The 18,876-nt window shown below is 48.9% G+C and overlaps 1 protein-coding gene across 2 annotated transcripts in view; it reads left to right on the forward strand.

Moving 5' to 3' along the window:
• Positions 1 to 4,362: 4,362 nt before the first annotated feature.
• Positions 4,363 to 18,876, forward strand: part of Ttc25 (tetratricopeptide repeat domain 25) — a 29,893-nt gene continuing 15,379 nt past the window's right edge. Inside the window, exons 1-7 of one of the 2 annotated variants that reach the window (XM_032914476.1) lie at positions 4,363 to 4,591; positions 9,213 to 9,344; positions 9,586 to 9,736; positions 10,360 to 10,421; positions 10,705 to 10,870; positions 12,456 to 12,680; positions 12,833 to 13,040. In XM_032914476.1, the coding sequence (XP_032770367.1) occupies positions 4,472 to 4,591; positions 9,213 to 9,344; positions 9,586 to 9,736; positions 10,360 to 10,421; positions 10,705 to 10,870; positions 12,456 to 12,680; positions 12,833 to 13,040 (1,064 nt within the window). In that variant the 5' untranslated portion in view covers positions 4,363 to 4,471. The remainder of the gene's footprint in view (positions 4,592 to 9,212; positions 9,345 to 9,585; positions 9,737 to 10,359; positions 10,422 to 10,704; positions 10,871 to 12,455; positions 12,681 to 12,832; positions 13,041 to 18,876) is intronic. The other variant, XM_032914477.1, reaches the window with a different exon arrangement.

Genomic DNA, 18,876 nt, shown 5'->3' on the forward strand with positions numbered 1-18,876 from the left:
CACAATCCCTAAGACTCCCCAGGTCCACTCCTAGGGTATACATTCTTGAGAATCTCGCACACCTATGTGCCAGGAACCACACTTGTGAAGTTGTCCCTGCAGCACAATTTGATGTGACCCCAACCTAGAAAGAGCCCAGCTATTCTTCTGCAAGGGATGGGTAGATGGGAAAGTAAACGGCCTGCAGCTTGTGCGCACCAACATGGCTGACTCTCATGCGGGCCTGGCCGAATGGAGAGCAGAGGACAGTAGAAAACAAGGTTCTGTTTCATCCCCATCAGGAGATGGAGGCAGATGGATTGCCTTGAGTTCCAGGCCCGTCTAGACTACAGAGTAAGATGCTGTCTCCATGCACCAGGCTCCACCACAAAAAGAGACATATTTATTAAGTAATACCATTGTATAGGCAATTAATCCACAATACATAAAGTGACAGCCCAAATCAGACATGGCTGAAAGATGAGAGTATTTACTTGGGCAAGGAAGGTACACAGTGGATGTTAATTAGCACATGAGAAGGATGTTCAACGTCTCTACTCATTAGGAGAAACAAATTAAGAACCAGCAACAGTGGAGGCAAGCATGAAGGAAATTGAGGCAGAAGGATTGTGCATTCTAAGATACCTTGGGCTCCATAGACAAGTCCTGTTTCAAAAGTCAAATAAATGACAGTCCCCAGGAGCCACCATAGGGCGGTGCAGGGTCTGCCCTGACCTAGACTTCCTAAGTCAGAAAGACAAGACTTTCTTTCTTCTCCTCTGCTTCTTCCTTCTTTCCTGCTTTCTTTCTTTCTTTTTTTTTTAAGGTTATTTCATTTAATGTATATGAATACACTGTAGTTATCTTCAGAAGAGGCCATCCAATCCCATTACAGTTGGTTGTGAGCCACCATGTGGTTGCTGGGAATTGAACTCTGGAAGAGCAGTCAGTGCTCTTAACCACTGAGCCATCTCTGCATCTCTCTCTCTCTCTCTCTCTCTCTCTCTCTCTCTCTCTCTCTCTCCCTCTCCCTCTCTCTCTCTGATGTTGTTTGAGACAGGATTTCTCTATGTATCTTTGGGTGTCCTGGAGTTTGCTATGTAAACCAGGCTGGCCTCAAACTCACAGAGATTCTCCTGCCTCTGCCTCCCCAGTGCTGGGATTAAAGGCATGCGTGCGCGCGCGCGCGCACACACACACACACACACACACACACACACACACACACAGAGCTTCTACCTTTTTCTTTTAGGTTCTGGCAAGAGCCCAAGTATGATACCTCTGGTACTTTGTAACTTTTTATTGTGTCTCTAAAGCTCACATCTCTGGCATGCAGCTGTTTGTCCACGGTGTGGCTGATCTCCACGCAGGCTGAACTCAAAGGCCACGGCCTTTTCTCTTTTTCTTCTCTGTCTCCCTCTTCCTGGCGGGAGCTCACATTTACAGTTGTCTGCCCTGGGGTTTTTCTTTGAAACTGTAATAAAACTGTCCTCAACGTTAAAAGAAAGAAAGAAACAAACAAACAAAGAAACTAAGAAAGAAACAAAGAAAAAACAAAGAAAGGAAGGAAGAAAGGAAAATCTCAACAATAGTGAATGTAATAAGTTACTGACTCCACGTCGGAGAAATGGCTCAGAGATTTGAACCTCCTGAAGGACTGGCGCTCTTCCAGAGGACGTGGATTCAATGCCCAGCACCCACATGGCAGCTACAACTATCTGTAACTCTAATACAGGGCTGCTGATGCCATTTTTCTGGCTCATGTGGGCACCAGGCATGCAAATGGTGCACAGATGCATATGCAAACAAAACCCCTATATACTTACAATACAATAGCTTGGTTGAAATGTAATTAATGTAAGGCAAACTGCACTTGAGAGCTGGGTTTGGAGATACAGTAATCCCAGCTACTCTGGAGACAGAGGCAGTGGATTGGCCAGCTCAAAGTCTATCTGGGGCAGAGAGAGTTACAAGGCCAGCCTGGGGAAATTTAGCACCTGTTCCAAGAATACAAAGAAAAAGGCTGTCCCCGTATGTAGCCAGGTTGTTAGACTGCTTGCCCAGCATGCCCGAAATCCTGGGTTTGCTCTCTGACTTCACATAAACCTGGTGTGGCAGTACATAGCTGCAATCCCAGCATTCCAAAGGTGGGAACCAGGATGAGAACAAGATCATCTTCAGTTACTCAAGGACTTCAAAAGCAGACATAGAAATATTTCTGGTTTGTGCCTACCACAAATAAAGCCTCTCTCTCTCTCTCTCTCTCTCTCTCTCTCTCTCTCTCAGGGCTGGAGAGACAGCTCAGCAGTTAAGAACACTGGCTGCTCTTCCACAGGATTCAGGTTCAAATCCAAGCACCAACTCACACACACACACACACACACACACACACACACAGGGCTGAGAGAGAGAGCTCAGCAGAGAAGAAGAGAGAGAGTGCATTTTCAGTAACAAATAGCTTCAGAAGAGAGCAGCTTTACCTTCTCTGGGCTCTTGAAGACTGAAGATTCAAGTGCAGATGCTGGGAGACCAGTGGCATCAGATCTCAGGAGGACCAGAGTTGCAGGGAACTGTGAACCACCAGACATGGATGCTGGGAAACAAACACTGATCCAGTATGTGAGTAGCACACACTTTTATTAATCACTGAGCCATCTCCCCAGCCCCCCAAAGACAGCCATCTTCTAAATCCAAGAGGAAGTGTGCAGTTTTGATGTAAAAAGAACTCAAATAAAGCCTCAGAAGACCTCCACTACCCTCTTTCCCTTGCCTGGAACTGTCTGTGTACCACCGTACCTGGGTTAGGTATTCCTTTATTGTTTCCCCCAATGGTAATCTTGAAGAACTTTTTAAAACTACAACAAGGCAATAAGGGAATTGACACTAATGAAATTCTCTCATTTTACCACATTTTCCCAAGTAATCAGTTATGGTGGTTTGAGACAGAGACTCCCCTATGTTACTTGGGCTGGCCCTCAACTCACTCTGTAACCTGTGTTAGCCTTGAACTTGTGACAATCCTCCTGCTTCAGTCTCTCAAGTGCTGGAATTACAGATGCTGTGCTCATTTGTATTGATACATTTGCCAATAAGGACGCCTTTTTTAAAGACTAAAAATGGTTTGCTTTGCTCCTACTGTGTGCCAATTCAGCTGGATTCTGTTCCTACTGTGTGCCATTCAGCTGGATTCTGTTCTGTTTCTGTTTTTGTATTTGAGACTCACTTTGTAGCCAGGGCTGAACTGGATCTTGTTATGGAGACCAGGCTGGTGATTCTGGGCTGGAGAGATGCTCAGGTGTTAAGAGCACTGGCTACTCTTGCAGAAGACCCAGGTTTGACTTCTAGCACCCAACTGGTGGCTCAAAATCGTATGTAACTCCCATTCCAGGGGTCTGATACCCTCTTCTGACCTCCATAGGCACCAAGCATGCATACAGTATACATACATGCATAGATGCAGCCGAAACACTCACATATAAAATAAAACGAGTAAATCTAAAAAACAAACAAAACAAAACAACAACAAAAACCCACCAGCAAATTAAAAAACAAAGGACAAAGTTCTGGATTAAGTCACAATCACTTTGGGGACTAGACCTTTTAAAAAAAAAAGTATAGTTGAGGCAGTTAATTGAACTAGCTATTCAAGGCATTATGGGAACTTGGGGGGTACTACTTTTTTTTTTTTTAACGTGTGTGAACATGTGTGTGCGCTTGTGCACATGTGAGTGTGGATGCCATTGGACACCTTAGGAATGCACGGGTTTCTGTTTCTCCAGGGACGGCTAATACAACTGGGCTATCTCCGAATCGACAGAGAATGATGTCAGGCTAGACCTTAGTTTAGACTTGCTGGTTAGCACGTGCTCAATAAATATGTGAAATTGAAAGCTAAACCCAACACACTTTCTATTGTGTTCTCATGCAAATCCTCATGTCCTCGGGGACTCTATTATTTTCATGTCCGTTTGGCAGGTAGAACGTGTACTTTTCAGTTCCCTAATGTGCTTGGTCAAGGATCACGCAGCTAGGAAGTGACAAGAGAGAAGGCTGCCCAAGCCCTCTGACTCCAAGTCCAAAATTCTCTCTCCTTTCTGATGGGACCTGGAGCGCTTAAGCCTTAATCCTACTTGGAATTTTGCCTCCAATTCTCATTTTCTTGGCTTGCTTTGTCCGAGAGGCTTTCCACGTGGCAACTGGAGGGGGGGGGAAGCAACCCACAAGCAACAGCGATCACTCTGGAGCGCCACCGCCCTGCAGCCGCTGGCCACGCGCTCAGCACTTGTCTGACCGGTGTGTGCAGCGTGGCGACTTAAGCGCATGAGCACACTGGGCAGGCTCACTCGGGTTCCTAACACCGCCAAGGGAGGGGAGGGACCGGAAGTCAGATTATCTCTCTGGGTTGCTAAGAGACCCGGCTGCCACAAACCAAGCCAGTGATTCTCCAGCTTCTTTCCCTTTCTGGATCCGCTTCAAAATTTCCAAAAGCAGGATGACCATGTCCGATGGCGAAGCTGAAAACTTGCGAAGCACCTTTCCCTCTTACATGGCAGAGGGCGAGAGGCTTTATCTGTGCGGGGAGTTCTCTAAGGCGATTCAAAGCTTTTCCAACGTGAGTTGCACCTTGAACCTATCACTGCTTCCCCTTCCTCTTTCCCCTCCTCCCTTTCCCCCTTTCTCCCTTCTCCCCGCCCTACCCCTTCTTTCCCTTCTCCTCCCTCCTTTTCCCTCTTCTTTTTTCTCTTCTTTCTTCTCTCTCCCGCCTCCCGGCCTCCACTCCTCCTTTGAGATAGACACTTGTTCTGGAGACCAGCGTAGTCTCGAACTTACAACAGTCTCCTCAGAGATGACTTCGGATGTGTGCCCTCATTCCCAACTTCCGTTTTGGAAGGAAGCAGCCCTTCTTATGTACTCTGGAAGCCAACTCCCCACCTTGCAGAACCCCACTCCCACCACCATTTTGTTGCTGATGAAAGATTTGTTTGTATGTTTGTCTACCACATGCATGCATGCATACTTTTGGAAGCCAGAAGAGGGAAATGGATCCCTTGGAACTGGAATTACAGGCTGTTAGGTGGCACCAAGTGGATGCTGGCATCCATACTTGGGTCTTCTGCAAGAGTAGTAAGTGCTGTTAACCAATGAACCGTCTCTAGAGCTCTCCCCACCCCCACTTCACCACTTAAAGAAAAGTATTTGTATGTGACGGGTGTCTTACTGTGTGCACTGAGTGCATAGTTTGCCCTTAGAGTACAGAAGGGGACATCAGAACTTCTAGAACCGGAGTCACCGAGGGGTGAGCCTCCCTGTGGGTGCTGGGATTTGAATCTTGAGTCCTCTGGAAGACCTGCTAAAACACCTCCAGGCCTACCCCATTACCATTTTTTTCATCACCAGCAGTGCTGAGCTCCATTTTGTGTCGTCCTCCTGGTTCCCGCGATGCACCACTGTCACAGATAAGCCCTGGCTTCTGTCATTTTTCTCCTGTTTCTCACTAACGTCTGCCAGTTGGTGGCATAAACAGCGAGCAGCCATTACCTTTCCTTAAATGTTTCGTGATTACCTTTCTCTTGATGAACTCAGTCCCCCATCATTAGCCATAGATCGCCTGAGAGGCTAAATGTAGAAGTCTCTGGCCCAGGCTTGCCCTATAAGAAAGCGGTCGGTGAAGTTAGCGTATTGTGATAACCTTATTGAAAATTACACCATTGCACCCTGAAGGGATTGGGAATTGTTTTAGGATACCAGACTCACTGCTCTAAGCACAGTGCATGTCTGTCTGGGGTTGGGGGTGGGGGGGAGGGGTTCCACCGTTGCTTCATTTCATAGATGGGGAAGTGGATATAGAAGTTAGGTAACATGCCCAAGGTCACTGCCCTGCACTAGCGGGTGGTGGAGGAACACTCCTCTGAGCCAAGCACTCAGACTCCAGTTGCCTGAGGTGCCTTCCTCCATACTGCAGCGTTTCGTTGGGTAGAATGTTTGCCTAGTATGCATGAAGCCCTGGTTTGATCCTGTTTAAAACTTGAGTGTGCTGTCCCGCACTTTCAGTCCCAGCAGCTGGCAGGTAGAGATAGGAGGAACAGAGATTCGAGATCATCTTTGGCTACTTAGCAAGGTCAGGGCCAGCGTGGGATACTGGAGATTCTGCCTCCCAAACAAATTCACCATTTCCTGTGCTAGAAACCGTGTTTTTCTTTTGTGGTGCGGGCTCCCACCCTCCACATGCTTGTCAATGCTCTTCTACTGAGTGACGTGAGGAGCCCATAGCCTTCTGTCTGCCTACCTGCCTTTCTCTCTCTCTCTCTCTCTCTCTCCCTCCCTCCCTCCCTCCCTCCGTCCCTTCTTTCCTTCCTTCCTTTTTCAAGACAGGATTTCTCTGTATAGCCCTAGCCATCCTGGAATTTGCTCTGTCCACCAGCTTACCTCAAACTCAGAGACACCCGCTTGCCTCTGCCTCCTTAGTGCACACCTTGTACCACCACACCCAGCTCTACTTATTTCGAATGGCACAGCTGCATGCCATGGTGGTACTTGTAATCCCAATATTCAGGGTGCCGAGACAAGAGGATTTTGAGTTTGGGGCCAGCCTGGGCTACATAGTGAGTTCAAGACAAACCTGAGCTAAACTGGCAAAACTGTTTCAAAAGAACCAAATTAAAGTTAACCCTTAAATGGAGTGTCAACCCACAAACCAATCCCGAGACTTCCCTAAAGTTGAGCTTCTCTGCCATTCTCCAATATTCCACCTCTTTCCCTAGTCACAGCCTCCAAGAGAAATGACTGCCCAGTGGGCAGATGGAGTTAGGAGCCCTACTGCTTCAAATTCCCCTCTCTCCTGAAGCTACCTGGTCCTGGAGCAGCTGAGACAGAAAATGAAGACAGCCCTAAGGCCAGGTTAGAAGTCCTCCCATTCTAGGAAAGATAGCAGCTTCTTCCTCTTCCTAGAAAAACAAGAAGGTCTTTGAGAGCACACACAGTCTGATGCCTAGGGGATACCTATCCCACGCCTGCCTTTCCTAGCACCGGTTTCTAGTACACAGCCGCCTTCCCACCAGGACAGCCATTAACCACAGCTGTAACGGTCTCAGTCAGATGCGACAGGACATAGCTGCATGTGATGACTCTGCCTGTATTCCTAATACTTGATGAGGCCAAGGCAAGAAGATCAGGAGTGTAGGGGCAGCCTCAGCTACATAGAGTTTGATGCCATCATGGATTGTGTGAGGCCCTGTCTCAAGAAATAAACAGACGGGGCTGGCAAAGGTGGCTCAGGAGATAAAGGCACTTTTGGCCAAGTCTGGTGAGCTGAATTTGATGGCAATACCCACAGAGTGGGAGGAAACCAAATCTTAATGTATCTACACTTTTAAAAAGAAAGATTTATTTATTTATTCATTTATTTATTATAAGTACACTGTCACTGTCTTCAGACACACCAGAAGAGGGCATAAGATCTCATTACAGATGATTGTGAGCCACCATGTGGTTGCTGGGAATTGAACTCGGGACCTCTGGAAGAGCAGTCAGAGCTCTAACCACTGAGCCATTTCTCCAGGAAGCCAAGTCTTTTTTTTCTTTCAACGTGGAAAGGTTTAATGAGAGAAGAAGAGGAGAAGAGGAGAGGAGTAAAAGCTGGCCATGAGCACATGGAAGGAAGGGGGGAGGGAAACGGGGAGAGAAGGGACAAAGGGGAAGAGTGGAAGAGCAAGAAGCAAAAGAAGAGAGAAGAGAACAAGAAGGAAGCCAAGTGGGGATTTGGCTCAGTGGTAGAGCACTTGCCTAGCAAGCACAAGGCCCTGGGTTCGGTCCCCAGCTCCGAAAAAAAAAGAAAAGAAAAAAAAAAAAGAAACCAAAGAAGGAAGCCAAGTCTTATAGGTTGTTCTCTGAGCTCTACATGCACACTGTTGCATGCATAGAACCATACAGGCAAACTCGTATATACAATTCATTCTTTTAAAGAAAAGAAAAGAAGAAGAAGAAAAAAAAAGACAGCAGGACACAGGGAATCAGGGAAGTGGCCATCCTTACACTAGGGCTTCCAGGTGGCTTCTGTCTTTCTCACATCTGTATCTTAGTTCCCCCAAAATAGCGATAATTCTCAGTTTATGACATAAAAAGGAGGAGGAGGAGGAGAAGAAGGCAGCTCAAGCCAGGTGTGACAGCATACATCTACAATCCCAACTACTCCAAAGACCGCAGAAATAAGAGGAGGCCTGGGTATGGGGGTGCAGCCTGTAATCCCAGCATCCACAAGGTAGAATCAGGAGCAGGGCAGAGTACCTGAGACCAACCTGGTCTATCTATAGAGGCAGTCAAGGCTACGGTTTGAAATGATCTCTCCAAACCAAACCAAACCACGGTGAAATTCCAACAAACCAGAAAGACGGAGAGGGAAGGAGGGAAGGAGAGCAAGAGAAGGCTTGGGCTAGGTTCAAAGGCAGAGAATGTGCTCCAACACCCATGAAGCCTTGTGCACAAAGGCTAGGGGATGAGTAAGAGTTTCAGATGGTCCTAAAAGCTATTCCGTTTGCATTAGCCTTTGACATTCACGTTGCAAATGTATGCAGCCAACCGAGGCTTGCTGAACTTGGTATACACAAAACATCTTGAAGCTGTACTGCTGGAATGAACTAGGAGGATCTGGCAGGAAGTCACAGATCCTCAGCGTACGACTTTTTTTTTTTCGCTTTTTCGGAGCTGGGGATCGAACCCAGGGCCTTGCACTTGCTAGGCAAGCGCTCTACCACTGAGCTAAATCCCCAACCCCACGACTTTTTTTTTTTAAATTGTAATTAATTTTTATTCATACAAGTACACTGTAGCTGTCTTCAGACACACCAGAAGAGGGCATCGGATCCCCTTACAGATGGTGGTGAGCCACCATGTGGTTGCTGGGAATTGAACTCAGGACCTCTGGAAGAGCAGTCAGTGCTCTTAACCGCTGAGCCATCTCTCCAGCCCCCTCATTGTACGTCTTAACCAGTGGCTTCCTCAGTAGCCGAGACAGAGCCTTCTCTGAGATCCGCCACAGACAGACAGAGATGGTCATGTTCACTGAGCCAATATAGGTTGGGCTGTTGGCATCTGATGAGACTCAGAGGCGGGAGTCCGAGTACTGACCTGGAGGGTTCCCCCCCACCCCACCCCCGGCAACAGCAGTAGGTGCAGGCCACCCTTCCGGGTTGGGCTCCCGCTGTGCTCTTCCTGGCATCTGCCCATCCCTTTGGCAGGCCCTTCACCTTCAAAGCGGGGACAAGAACTGCCTGGTTGCCCGCTCCAAGTGCTACCTGAAGATGGGAGACTTAGAGAAGTCCTTGGAAGATGCTGAGGCCTCACTTCAGAATGACCCGACTTTCTGCAAGGTGACTGCCGGACGGACAGGAGGGCTCGGTCTTGCTTTCGACATTTCCACTAGAGCAGGCTCTGGTTACTGATAGTTGAAGAACCAGCCGGGTCACTTGCCTTCCTATGCCCTTTCCTCTCCAGTGATTGCCCGGCTCTCGTATGCCAACCTTGACCTCCAACTGGGGACCCTTCCATTCTACCATACAAGTCGTCTAAGGCCTTGTCTCTCCATCTGGATCTGACTGTCTTTCATTCCAGGGGATCTTACAGAAGGCCGAGACGCTGTACACCATGGGAGACTTTGAGTTTGCCCTGGTGTTCTACCATCGAGGCTACAAACTGAGACCCGACCGGGAATTCAAAGTTGGAATTCAGAAAGCCCAGGAAGCCATCAACAACTCGGTGGGAAGTGAGTGAGCACTGGGGCTCTGCCTTTATCCAGGAAGGCTTGGGAAGAAGTGTCAAGGGTGCAGAGTGCAAGCAGCTACCACTGGGGAGTCTCACACTGAGACATGGCTGCTGCTGAGGTCCCAGGTTAAATCCCGTCTGAGGAGTGGCCTTCTAGCCATGCTAGGCGGGCTGCTTTGAAGCTGTCCTTTCTGAAGTTATACACAGACTAGAGTTGGGTTTTTAGTCCCGCCTTTCTGAGGCTGGCTCCTCCCTCATCGTACAAGTACCAAGGGCTAGTTTTATCCATCCGTTCCACAGCAGAGGGAAGAGGGAGGTGAATGAGAACTTGTCCCTGTGGGTAGCAGTGTGGAAATAGCATGTAACAGGGTCTCTCCTTCATCCCAGATCTCTCTGTATTTGGAAATCTGGCTGCTGTGGCCTCGGGCTAGTGGGGGCCATCTAGTGTCTAGGACAGTGTTTCACCAAACACCCTGCACCATTCCTGTATTAGGGTGGCTCAAGGCCAGCTTTGCCAAGGCCTCCGCCATCTCCTTGCCAAAGGCAGCCATTTCCACATAAAAAGTGTGTGATCGGTCATGCCCGAGAGGCTGGCCCTGCTCAGTCCCGGCCTCTGTCCTGCAGGCCCTTCTTCAATTAAGCTGGAGAACAAAGGAGACCTCTCCTTCTTAAGCAAGCAAGCTGAGGTAAGGCGCCTGGTTCCGAGGCCACTTGTACGTACCTTCAAAACCCTACTAACTTCTCACTGGCAGCATTCCGCTCCTGACCATCAAGGGCCACCGTGAGATTCTGCCACACCTCCAGAGACATCTTGAGAATCCAGCCGTACCCAACCAAGCATATTTCATGGTTCTCAGCCCACCGAGGGTCTCGTAGGAGCAGGACTTCAGAGTCTAAGACCCTCCATCCACGCACTGTGTACTCTGAGCTCCTTACTGAGGCTCCCCTGAGTGTTCCTCCGTTTTCCAGAGTAAGAAAGCCCAACAGAAGCATCCACCTGTGAAGCACCTCCTATCCAGCACCAAGCACGAAATCAAGCGGAAGGGCTCGCTCAAGAGCGAGAAGACCATCCGGCAGCTGCTCGGGGAGCTGTATGTGGACAAGGAGTATCTGGAGAAGCTTCTTCTGGATGAAGGTTTCAGACCCGTTGTTGCCGGCAGGGCTGGGTGGGGCAGCGGAAATCCCAGGTGGGAGCTTAAGGGACAGACCGTCTCTGAATGCAGTCAACCCAGACCTATAGAGAGGTTCGATAGCGTCCTCACCTGAGTGAGAACACGGGAGGTCAGGCAATGCGCTTTTGCTCATATCTGAACCCAAGAAATGCACTCTCAGGGTCCCCACTTTTAGTACGTGGGCTCCTTTGTCAACCTCTACATCACTGTGATGGAACACCTGAGATAAACACCTTGTAAGAAGGAAAGAGGCCCCGTCTGATATAGTGGCCCATACCTTTCATCCCACCAGAGACAGAGGCAGAAAGGCAGGTGGGTCTCTGGGAGCTTGAGGCCAGCCTGGTCAAGGTAAGCAAGTTCCAAGACAGCCAGAGCTGTTCAGGAAGCGGTTCAGGGCCCGCTGGTGAGGCAGAACATTGGAGTGGGGCACACCCAGTAGACTAGAGGTGGCCTGGAAGTAACACAAAGAGGAAGGGACAGAGATTCCAATCCCCCAAAGGCATGCCCTAGACAGTGTAATTTCCTGACAATCGGTTCCTCTTCCCAAAGGCTCTTCCACAGTATCCCAGTAGCACACTGGCTAGGACCCAAGCCTTAACACATGAGGCCGTTAAGGGAAGGACATTCAAGAGGCAAATCATCGCTGCAGTCTGTACATTGTAAAAGAACCTGACGTACAGGTGGTAGGACCTGAGCATGTCGGTACTACATGTTCTGAAACCTCATCTGGCCCATCCCTCCTTTCACAGACAAGGAAATAGAATTCACTGAAATGTCCCAGGTGACAAGCAAGTCAGCGGTGGCGTCACCGATAGAATCCAATCCAACACACTCCTGGTCACACTGTGCTAACAGAACACTTAGGCCTCCCACTAACCTGGCATGGGGATATTGCTCTGAACTGATAAACCAGAGCAGGGGACCCCCTGGAAACAAATACCCTCTCTCCAGAGCTGGTTTCCTAAGGTGGACTGCAGGGTTCTCTGCAGGGTTTTGGCACACAACTTTACGGCTGGCACATCTCCTTGGTAACAAGCCTGAAGGCTTCCTGCTCTCTAGAGGGCCTGCCATGGAGGGCAGGAGCGGCCTGAGCATTATCCCAAATGGCCTTGCATCATAGCAATTGGCCCTAAGCTCTGGCCACAGAGTAGACAGGATGAAGGCACACCCTTACAGCTCCCAGCATGCACCAGCTCACCTGGCACCTGGATGCTTGATGAGGGCTGGCAGCGTGGACCAGAGTTTACACTCCGACTCTTCTTCCCAACTCACCCCATTCCCCAAGGACACAGCTTAAAAGGAAGGACCCTTGATTACAGACTTCTCAGAAAGTTATCCAAGTGACCCTTCTTGTCCCTCCTCTTTCGCCACAAAACAGCTTGTACCAAGAACGTCCCCCTGGCTTTCCATCACCACCCACACACTCCCCATGTCCTCACTGCTGGGGCAACTGCAGGCAGGGGTCCTCACAGGGCCCTACGGCAGGGGCTCCAACCTTAGAATGGGTGACTCCCCAACAAGTGTGATCTCCTTGATGCTTCTCCACAGATCTCATCAAAGGCACCATCAAGAGTGGCCTGACTGTGGAGGAACTCATCATGACTGGAATCAACTACCTGGACACCCGCAGCAATTTCTGGAGGCAGCAGAAACCCATCTACGCCAGGGAGAGAGACCGGAAGCTGATGCAAGAGAAATGGCTGCGGGACCGGAAACGCAGCCCCTCGCAGACAGCCCACTATATCCTCAAGAGCCTAGAGGACATTGACATGTGTGGGTAGTATTCTCGGGGGTGGAGGATGGGGAGAGGCAACATGACAGCCCGAACCTCGGCCTCTGCTGACCCGTGGATGTAAATTATTGTCTGGGAGGAGTCAGCCCAAGGACGCGGAGTTGACCTCCGTGTCAACTCCTTCTCTCCTCAGTGTTGACCAGTGGCAGTGCTGAAGGGAGCCTACAAAAAGCTGAGAAAGTACTTAAGAAGGTCCTGGAATGGAACCAAGACGAGGTACCCAACAAGGATGAACTGGTCGGGAACTTGTACAGCTGCATAGGCAACGCCCAGATTGAGCTGGGGCAGATGGTGGCTGCCCTGCAGAGCCACAGAAAGGACCTGGAGATCGCCAAGGAACAGTGAGTGCTCTGCGGTGACCAAGGCCCCCAGGCCTCTGAGAGCCTTTGCCAGGGCTGCTCGTAGGTCATTCCTGCTTTCTGTCCCACAGGGCAGGCCTGAGGGAGAGTCCAGTGGAAGTCTAGGTTGAGTACTCAGGATAGAGGGTAGAAAACAAACCTAGGCTGTTAGCTTTCTTTTTGGTCACACACAGGAGCATAATGGCTAAAAAATTCCAGTGGGCTCCCAGTGGTTTGACTCTTGGTGTTTAATTTTTGTATCGGGCCATAGGCATACCAGATATTTCTGGCATTACGAACATAGAAATGTCCAGATATAGGTTTAGCTATCTGGCAAAAAAAAAAAAAAAAAAAAAAAAAAAACCAAAAACAAAAAAAACAAAAAAACAAAAAAAAAGTGGCATAGCCATTAAATTGCAGGTGTGCTCTGTTAAAAAGTACAGATGAGGATGCCAGGGCAGGGGTGTTGGTGCAGCGCGCTGGCGGTGTGGGAAGGCCTGAGGCTGGAGGAAGCTTCAGGCTGCAGTGAGAAAGGGGCCAAGAGGAAGCTGGACAAAGTCGATCAAAGCTAAAGGAGATATGGGGTGACCCAGAGGTAAGGTCTAGGGTTCAGTAGATCCAACTGGGCTGTGGGACCTTAGGTGCGTCACGTCACCGCCCAGTCTCAGTGCCTTCACTCAGTCGACTGTGCTCGCTGCCCCTGCCCCGTGTGGACGGGAGGATGGATGGAAAAGATACAGGCCTAGAACTGAGACAACATGGGGTGGGGATGTAGCTCAGTGGGAGGGCAGTTGCCTAGCAGGTTCAAGGCTGGGCTTAGTCACTTCCAGTTCACAAACAGACACACACAGACACATAGCGTAGTACCATATGCATTCATAGACACACTCATCTCACACACATACACACACATACACACACACACACACACACAGATGCCATACACACATACATACACATACATACACATACACCACACACACAGACATACCATCCACACATACAGACACACAGATATATACCATCCACACACACAGACACACACAGATATATACCATACACATACACACACACACACACACACACACACACACACAGAGGCATACCACACACATACCACACACACACTCACACATACTATATACCATACACATACTCAGACACACATACCACACAGAGAGACAGAGATGTACCATACACACGCACAGACACACACCACACCACAGACATACTGTTTACACTCACAGACACACCAAACACACACACACACACACACACACACACACACACACACGAGGAAAGCAGACTCAAGACCGTACCTAATATTCATCTAACAGTGATAGCCAGTCTCCCTAAAATGAGCTGTTCTCAACTTAGAACTTCCTGACAAGGAATCCATCACTTTTAGGGGATCCTGTTTTGTTTTGTTTTTAACTTATTATATATTTGTTCGTGCATTTATTCGTTGTATGCATGTGCACATGTGGATGCCAGAGCATTCGCGTGATCAGAGGAACAGTTGTGGGAGTCACTCCTACCACGAGGGTCCCAAGATCAAACTTAGGCCTTGAGGTTTGGCGGCAAGCGCCCTCACCCACTGAACCATCTCCCCGGCCCTGGGCATCCTGAGTCTAAGTCCTTTGGGGTCCCTCTTGGCTACAGTGTCCCCTCACCCACAGTTCTGAACTCTTCTCAGGCTCCTGCCAACTTGGGTGTTGTTCAGTTCGCAGTGGATTGTTGGCACTAATGTCTTCTCTCTACTGCCACCAAGTGGGGACCATGCTTCTCCACACGAACCCTTTGGGGAGATACTTCCTTTTCAGACTCTACCACCCACTTTCACTTAGTGCCTCAGCCCTCAGCCACAGCTGCTGCTTTCCCTGTCTGTCTGTCTGTCCGTCTGTCCATCTGTCCATCTGTCTGTCTCTCACTCTCGCTGCTCCCAGAGATCTTCAAAGCCACACTACCCTTTGTCAGCTCTCCTTCCTGCTGACCAACAGGGAAATCCCCAGTATCCATCATAACACCTCCACCAACACTCCCAGAAATGGGCTCTTCCCAAGACTCAAGGCTTCCCAAGATAACAGGCCATGGCTTTCTGGGCATAACCCCTGGTTGTCTGCAGTGCCACTCACAGCCTTGTGCACACTGGCTCCAGCCCTCTCCTCACTTAGCCACCATACCCTCAATGCCATCCATTCCTGGGCAATTTCTTGTATGGCTCCTAAGGGCTAAGGAGGGAGATTGAGTTATCAGCCACTAGAATGGAGCAAGGGGGTGGGATGGAACTAGAATTGGAGACAGGCACGTCCTCTGTCGCTCAGAGCTGTGTGGATTTTAAGTTGTTCTTCTCCTCGGTCACTAATACCACGTGACAGGGATCATGAGGGTTAAATAAAACGTGCGCACTCTGAGTGTCTTAATCACAGCACGTGGAACGAAAAGGTAGATGGGTCCCTGTGAGTTCTAGGCCAGTCAGGACTACATAGTCCAACTCCGTCTCAAAAAAAAAAAAAATGTATCAATAGCAACCATCTCCCAGAGATCATTTTACTTCTCACACAAGCCCAGCCCTATTGTTCAACAGATTCCAGGGCCTTTCTCTTTGAACTTCCTGTAAGCAATCTCACACGTGACCCAGTCTCCCACATGACCCAGTCTCCCACATGACCAGTCCCAGTCTGCCCCTTACATCTGTCCCACACAGCTTGCTCCAGGAGCCCCTGAGCCTTAGACAGCCACTCCCTGGAGGAAACCCAGGAGGCTTCTGGATACCTCCCTCCCTCTGTCCTGCTCATGCCCTGGCCACCCACTCTGGGAGGATCCCAGCTTTATGCTACTTTTGCTTCCTACAACAGGGTGTCCCTTACCCCAGGGCTTGCTCTATCAAGCCACTCCCACTCATCATCAGACCCCAAAGTCAGGGTCTCACTGGAGGAAAGCCCTTGACACTGAGTGGGGGTTAGAGGTGGAGGAAGGGGTCCAGAAATCCCACCCCGTTCCTCCCCGTCCACCTGTATCCGATCGGTCGGTCCTCTTAGACATTGGGCCTTGGGAAGAGAGCCACTCTCTTGTTGCCAGTTCTTGCCACTTAACTAGAGTGTTACATCTGGGTACAGCATTCTAGACAACCTTCCTTCCTTTTTTATTTTTGTCTGTGTTTTGAGACCTGATTTCACTGTGTAGCCCCAGGCTGGCCTCTTAACTCCTGGTCCTCCTACCTCTCTCTCCCAGGAGCTAGGATCACAGGAACTTGGCCTGGCTAGTTCCTGCCTTTTCAGCATCTGCAAACAGGGCCTTAGCTGGAAACTCTAGTCTAAGTGAGTTCTACTCACACCTCCCCGGTTCTTTTTTTTTTTTTTTTTTTTTGGTTTTTTTTTTTTTCGGAGCTGGGGAACCGAACCCAGGGCCTTGCGCTTCCTAGGCAAGCGCTCTACCACTGAGCTAAATCCCCAACCCGCCTCCCCGGTTCTTTTCCCCCACTTAGAGACTAGCCAATGACGTGTTCAAGAGGCTCTAAGTACTCCAGCACTCATTTATCTCTTGGGTGGACGTAGATTTGATTGATGTGCCTTCCTGTTGCTGGTAACTTCTTGTTTTAATCGACATAGGATTTAAGTAGCCCAGGCTGGCTTGAATTCGATACATAGCCGAGGATGACCGTGAACTCCTCGACCTCCTGGCTCCACCTCCCTAATAGGTGTGCATGCACCACATGCCAGGTGTGCACAAGCATGTTCGAAACTCCTTAAGTTCCTGGCTGTTGGAATGATAGACGTGCACCCTCGTGCCAAGCGTATGTGGTGGTTGGGGATCAAACACAGCGCTTTGTGTGTCTCCCCAGCATTAGGCCTCATGCATGCTAGGCAAGAACTCTAACACTGAGCTACATATTCAGCCTTCAGTCTCTTTTTTAAAGTCTTTTTTTTTTAAAGACTTATTTATTTCTTTTATATGTGAGTACACTGTATTGGTCTTCAGACACACCAGAAGAGGGCATCAGATCCCATTACAGATGGTTGTGAGCCACCATGTGGTTGCTGGGAATTGAACTCAGGACCTCTGGAAGAGCAGTCAGTGCTCTTAACCACTGAGCCATCTCTCCAGCCCTGTTTTTGTTTTTGTTTTTGTTTTTTTTAAACAAGATCTCACTATGTAATCCCTGGCTTGCCTAGAACTCACTGTACAGACCAATCTAGCTTCAAACCCACAGAAATCTATTTGCATCTGCCTCTGGAGTTCTGGGATTAAAGACATAAGGGCGGGGCTGGAGAAATAGCTCAGTGTTAAGAACACCAACTCTTCTTCCAGAGGTCCTGAGTTCAATTCGCAGCAACCACATGGTGGCTCACAACCATCTGTAATGGGATCTGATGCCCTCTTCTGGTGTGTACAGACAGTGTACTCACATACATTAAAAAAAAAAAAAAAAAAAAAACAGACAATAAAAGACATAAGGGTTGAAGGAATCAGAGAAAGAACTGGAAGAGCTTGAAGGGGCTCGAGACCCCATATGTACAACAATGCCAAGCAACCAGAGCTTCCAGGGACTAAGCCACTACCTAAAGACTATACATGGACTGACCCTGGACTCTGACCTCATAGGTAGCAATGAATATCCTAGTAAGAGCACCAGTGGAAGGGGAAGCCCTTGGTCCTGCTAAGACTGAACCCCCAGTGAACTAGATTGTTGGGGGGGAGGCGTCAAGCGGGGAGGATGGGGAGGGAACACCCATAAAGAAGGGGAGGGAGGAGGGGGATGTTTGCCCTGAAACCGGGAAAGGGAATAACACTAAAATGTATATAAGAAATACTCAAGGGCTGGGGATTTAGCTCAGTGGTAGAGCGCTACCTAGGAAGCGCAAAGGCCCTGGGTTGGTCCCCAGCTGGGAAAAAAAAACCAAAAAAAAAAAAAAAAAAAAAAAAAAAAAAAGAAATACTCAAGTTGGAAAAAAAAAAAAAAAAAGAAAGAAATACTCAAGTTAATAAAAAAAAAAAAAAGACATAAGGGTGTATGCCACCACTCTTCGCAGCCCTCTTATTAATATTATGAATAAATTAAGCCACAGGATTTACCTGTCACACAACAGGAGATTACTCACTCTCTCTTTTAACATTTTAGAAGTCTCAGGGATCCAACCCAGGGCCTCAGATACACTAGGCAGGCTCTACCACTGGACCATCCGCCCTAGTCCCAGGGGAGTCTGCTCTGGAAGGGAAAACCTGTCTTAGGCAGACTGAGAGCAGCTGATGAGAACTGTGGCTGAGGGTTCATAGAGACACGGGCAGGGACACTACCAGATGGGACACAGGACTGGAGGTTGGATTGGACATGGGGAGGACCATTCTTGGCAGAGACAAGGGAATATGGAGGATTTGGAAATCTGCAGATGTTATGCTCGTCTAGGGACCAAGGCTATGGGCAGCTGATGCCCTATAAGGGAGTTTGGCTTTACAGGAAGTTCTGCCACCCTGGGTTTGATTCGAAACTGTGAAAGTCTCTCACCCCACCTCCTACCCATTTCCCTGGGACCTCATGGAGTGTGTTCTTGTTTATGACACGCTTGTGTACTTAGACACATACAGAGGCTTTTCAAAACAAGGATTCATTTCAATGTTTTTAAATGAATGAAAGAAACCCGATAGTCTCCTATGCCAGGGGATCTTACAGAAGGCCGAGACGCTGTACACCATGGGAGACTTTGAGTTTGCCCTGGTGTTCTACTATCAAGGCTACAAACTGAGACCCGATCGGGAATTCAAAGTTGGAATTCAGAAAGCCCAGGAAGCCATCAACAACTCGGTAGGAAGTGGGTGAGCACAGGGCTCTGCCTTTATC

Source organism: Rattus rattus, chromosome 9, assembly GCF_011064425.1.
Source record: "Rattus rattus isolate New Zealand chromosome 9, Rrattus_CSIRO_v1, whole genome shotgun sequence".
Taxonomy (NCBI): Eukaryota; Metazoa; Chordata; class Mammalia; order Rodentia; family Muridae; genus Rattus; species Rattus rattus.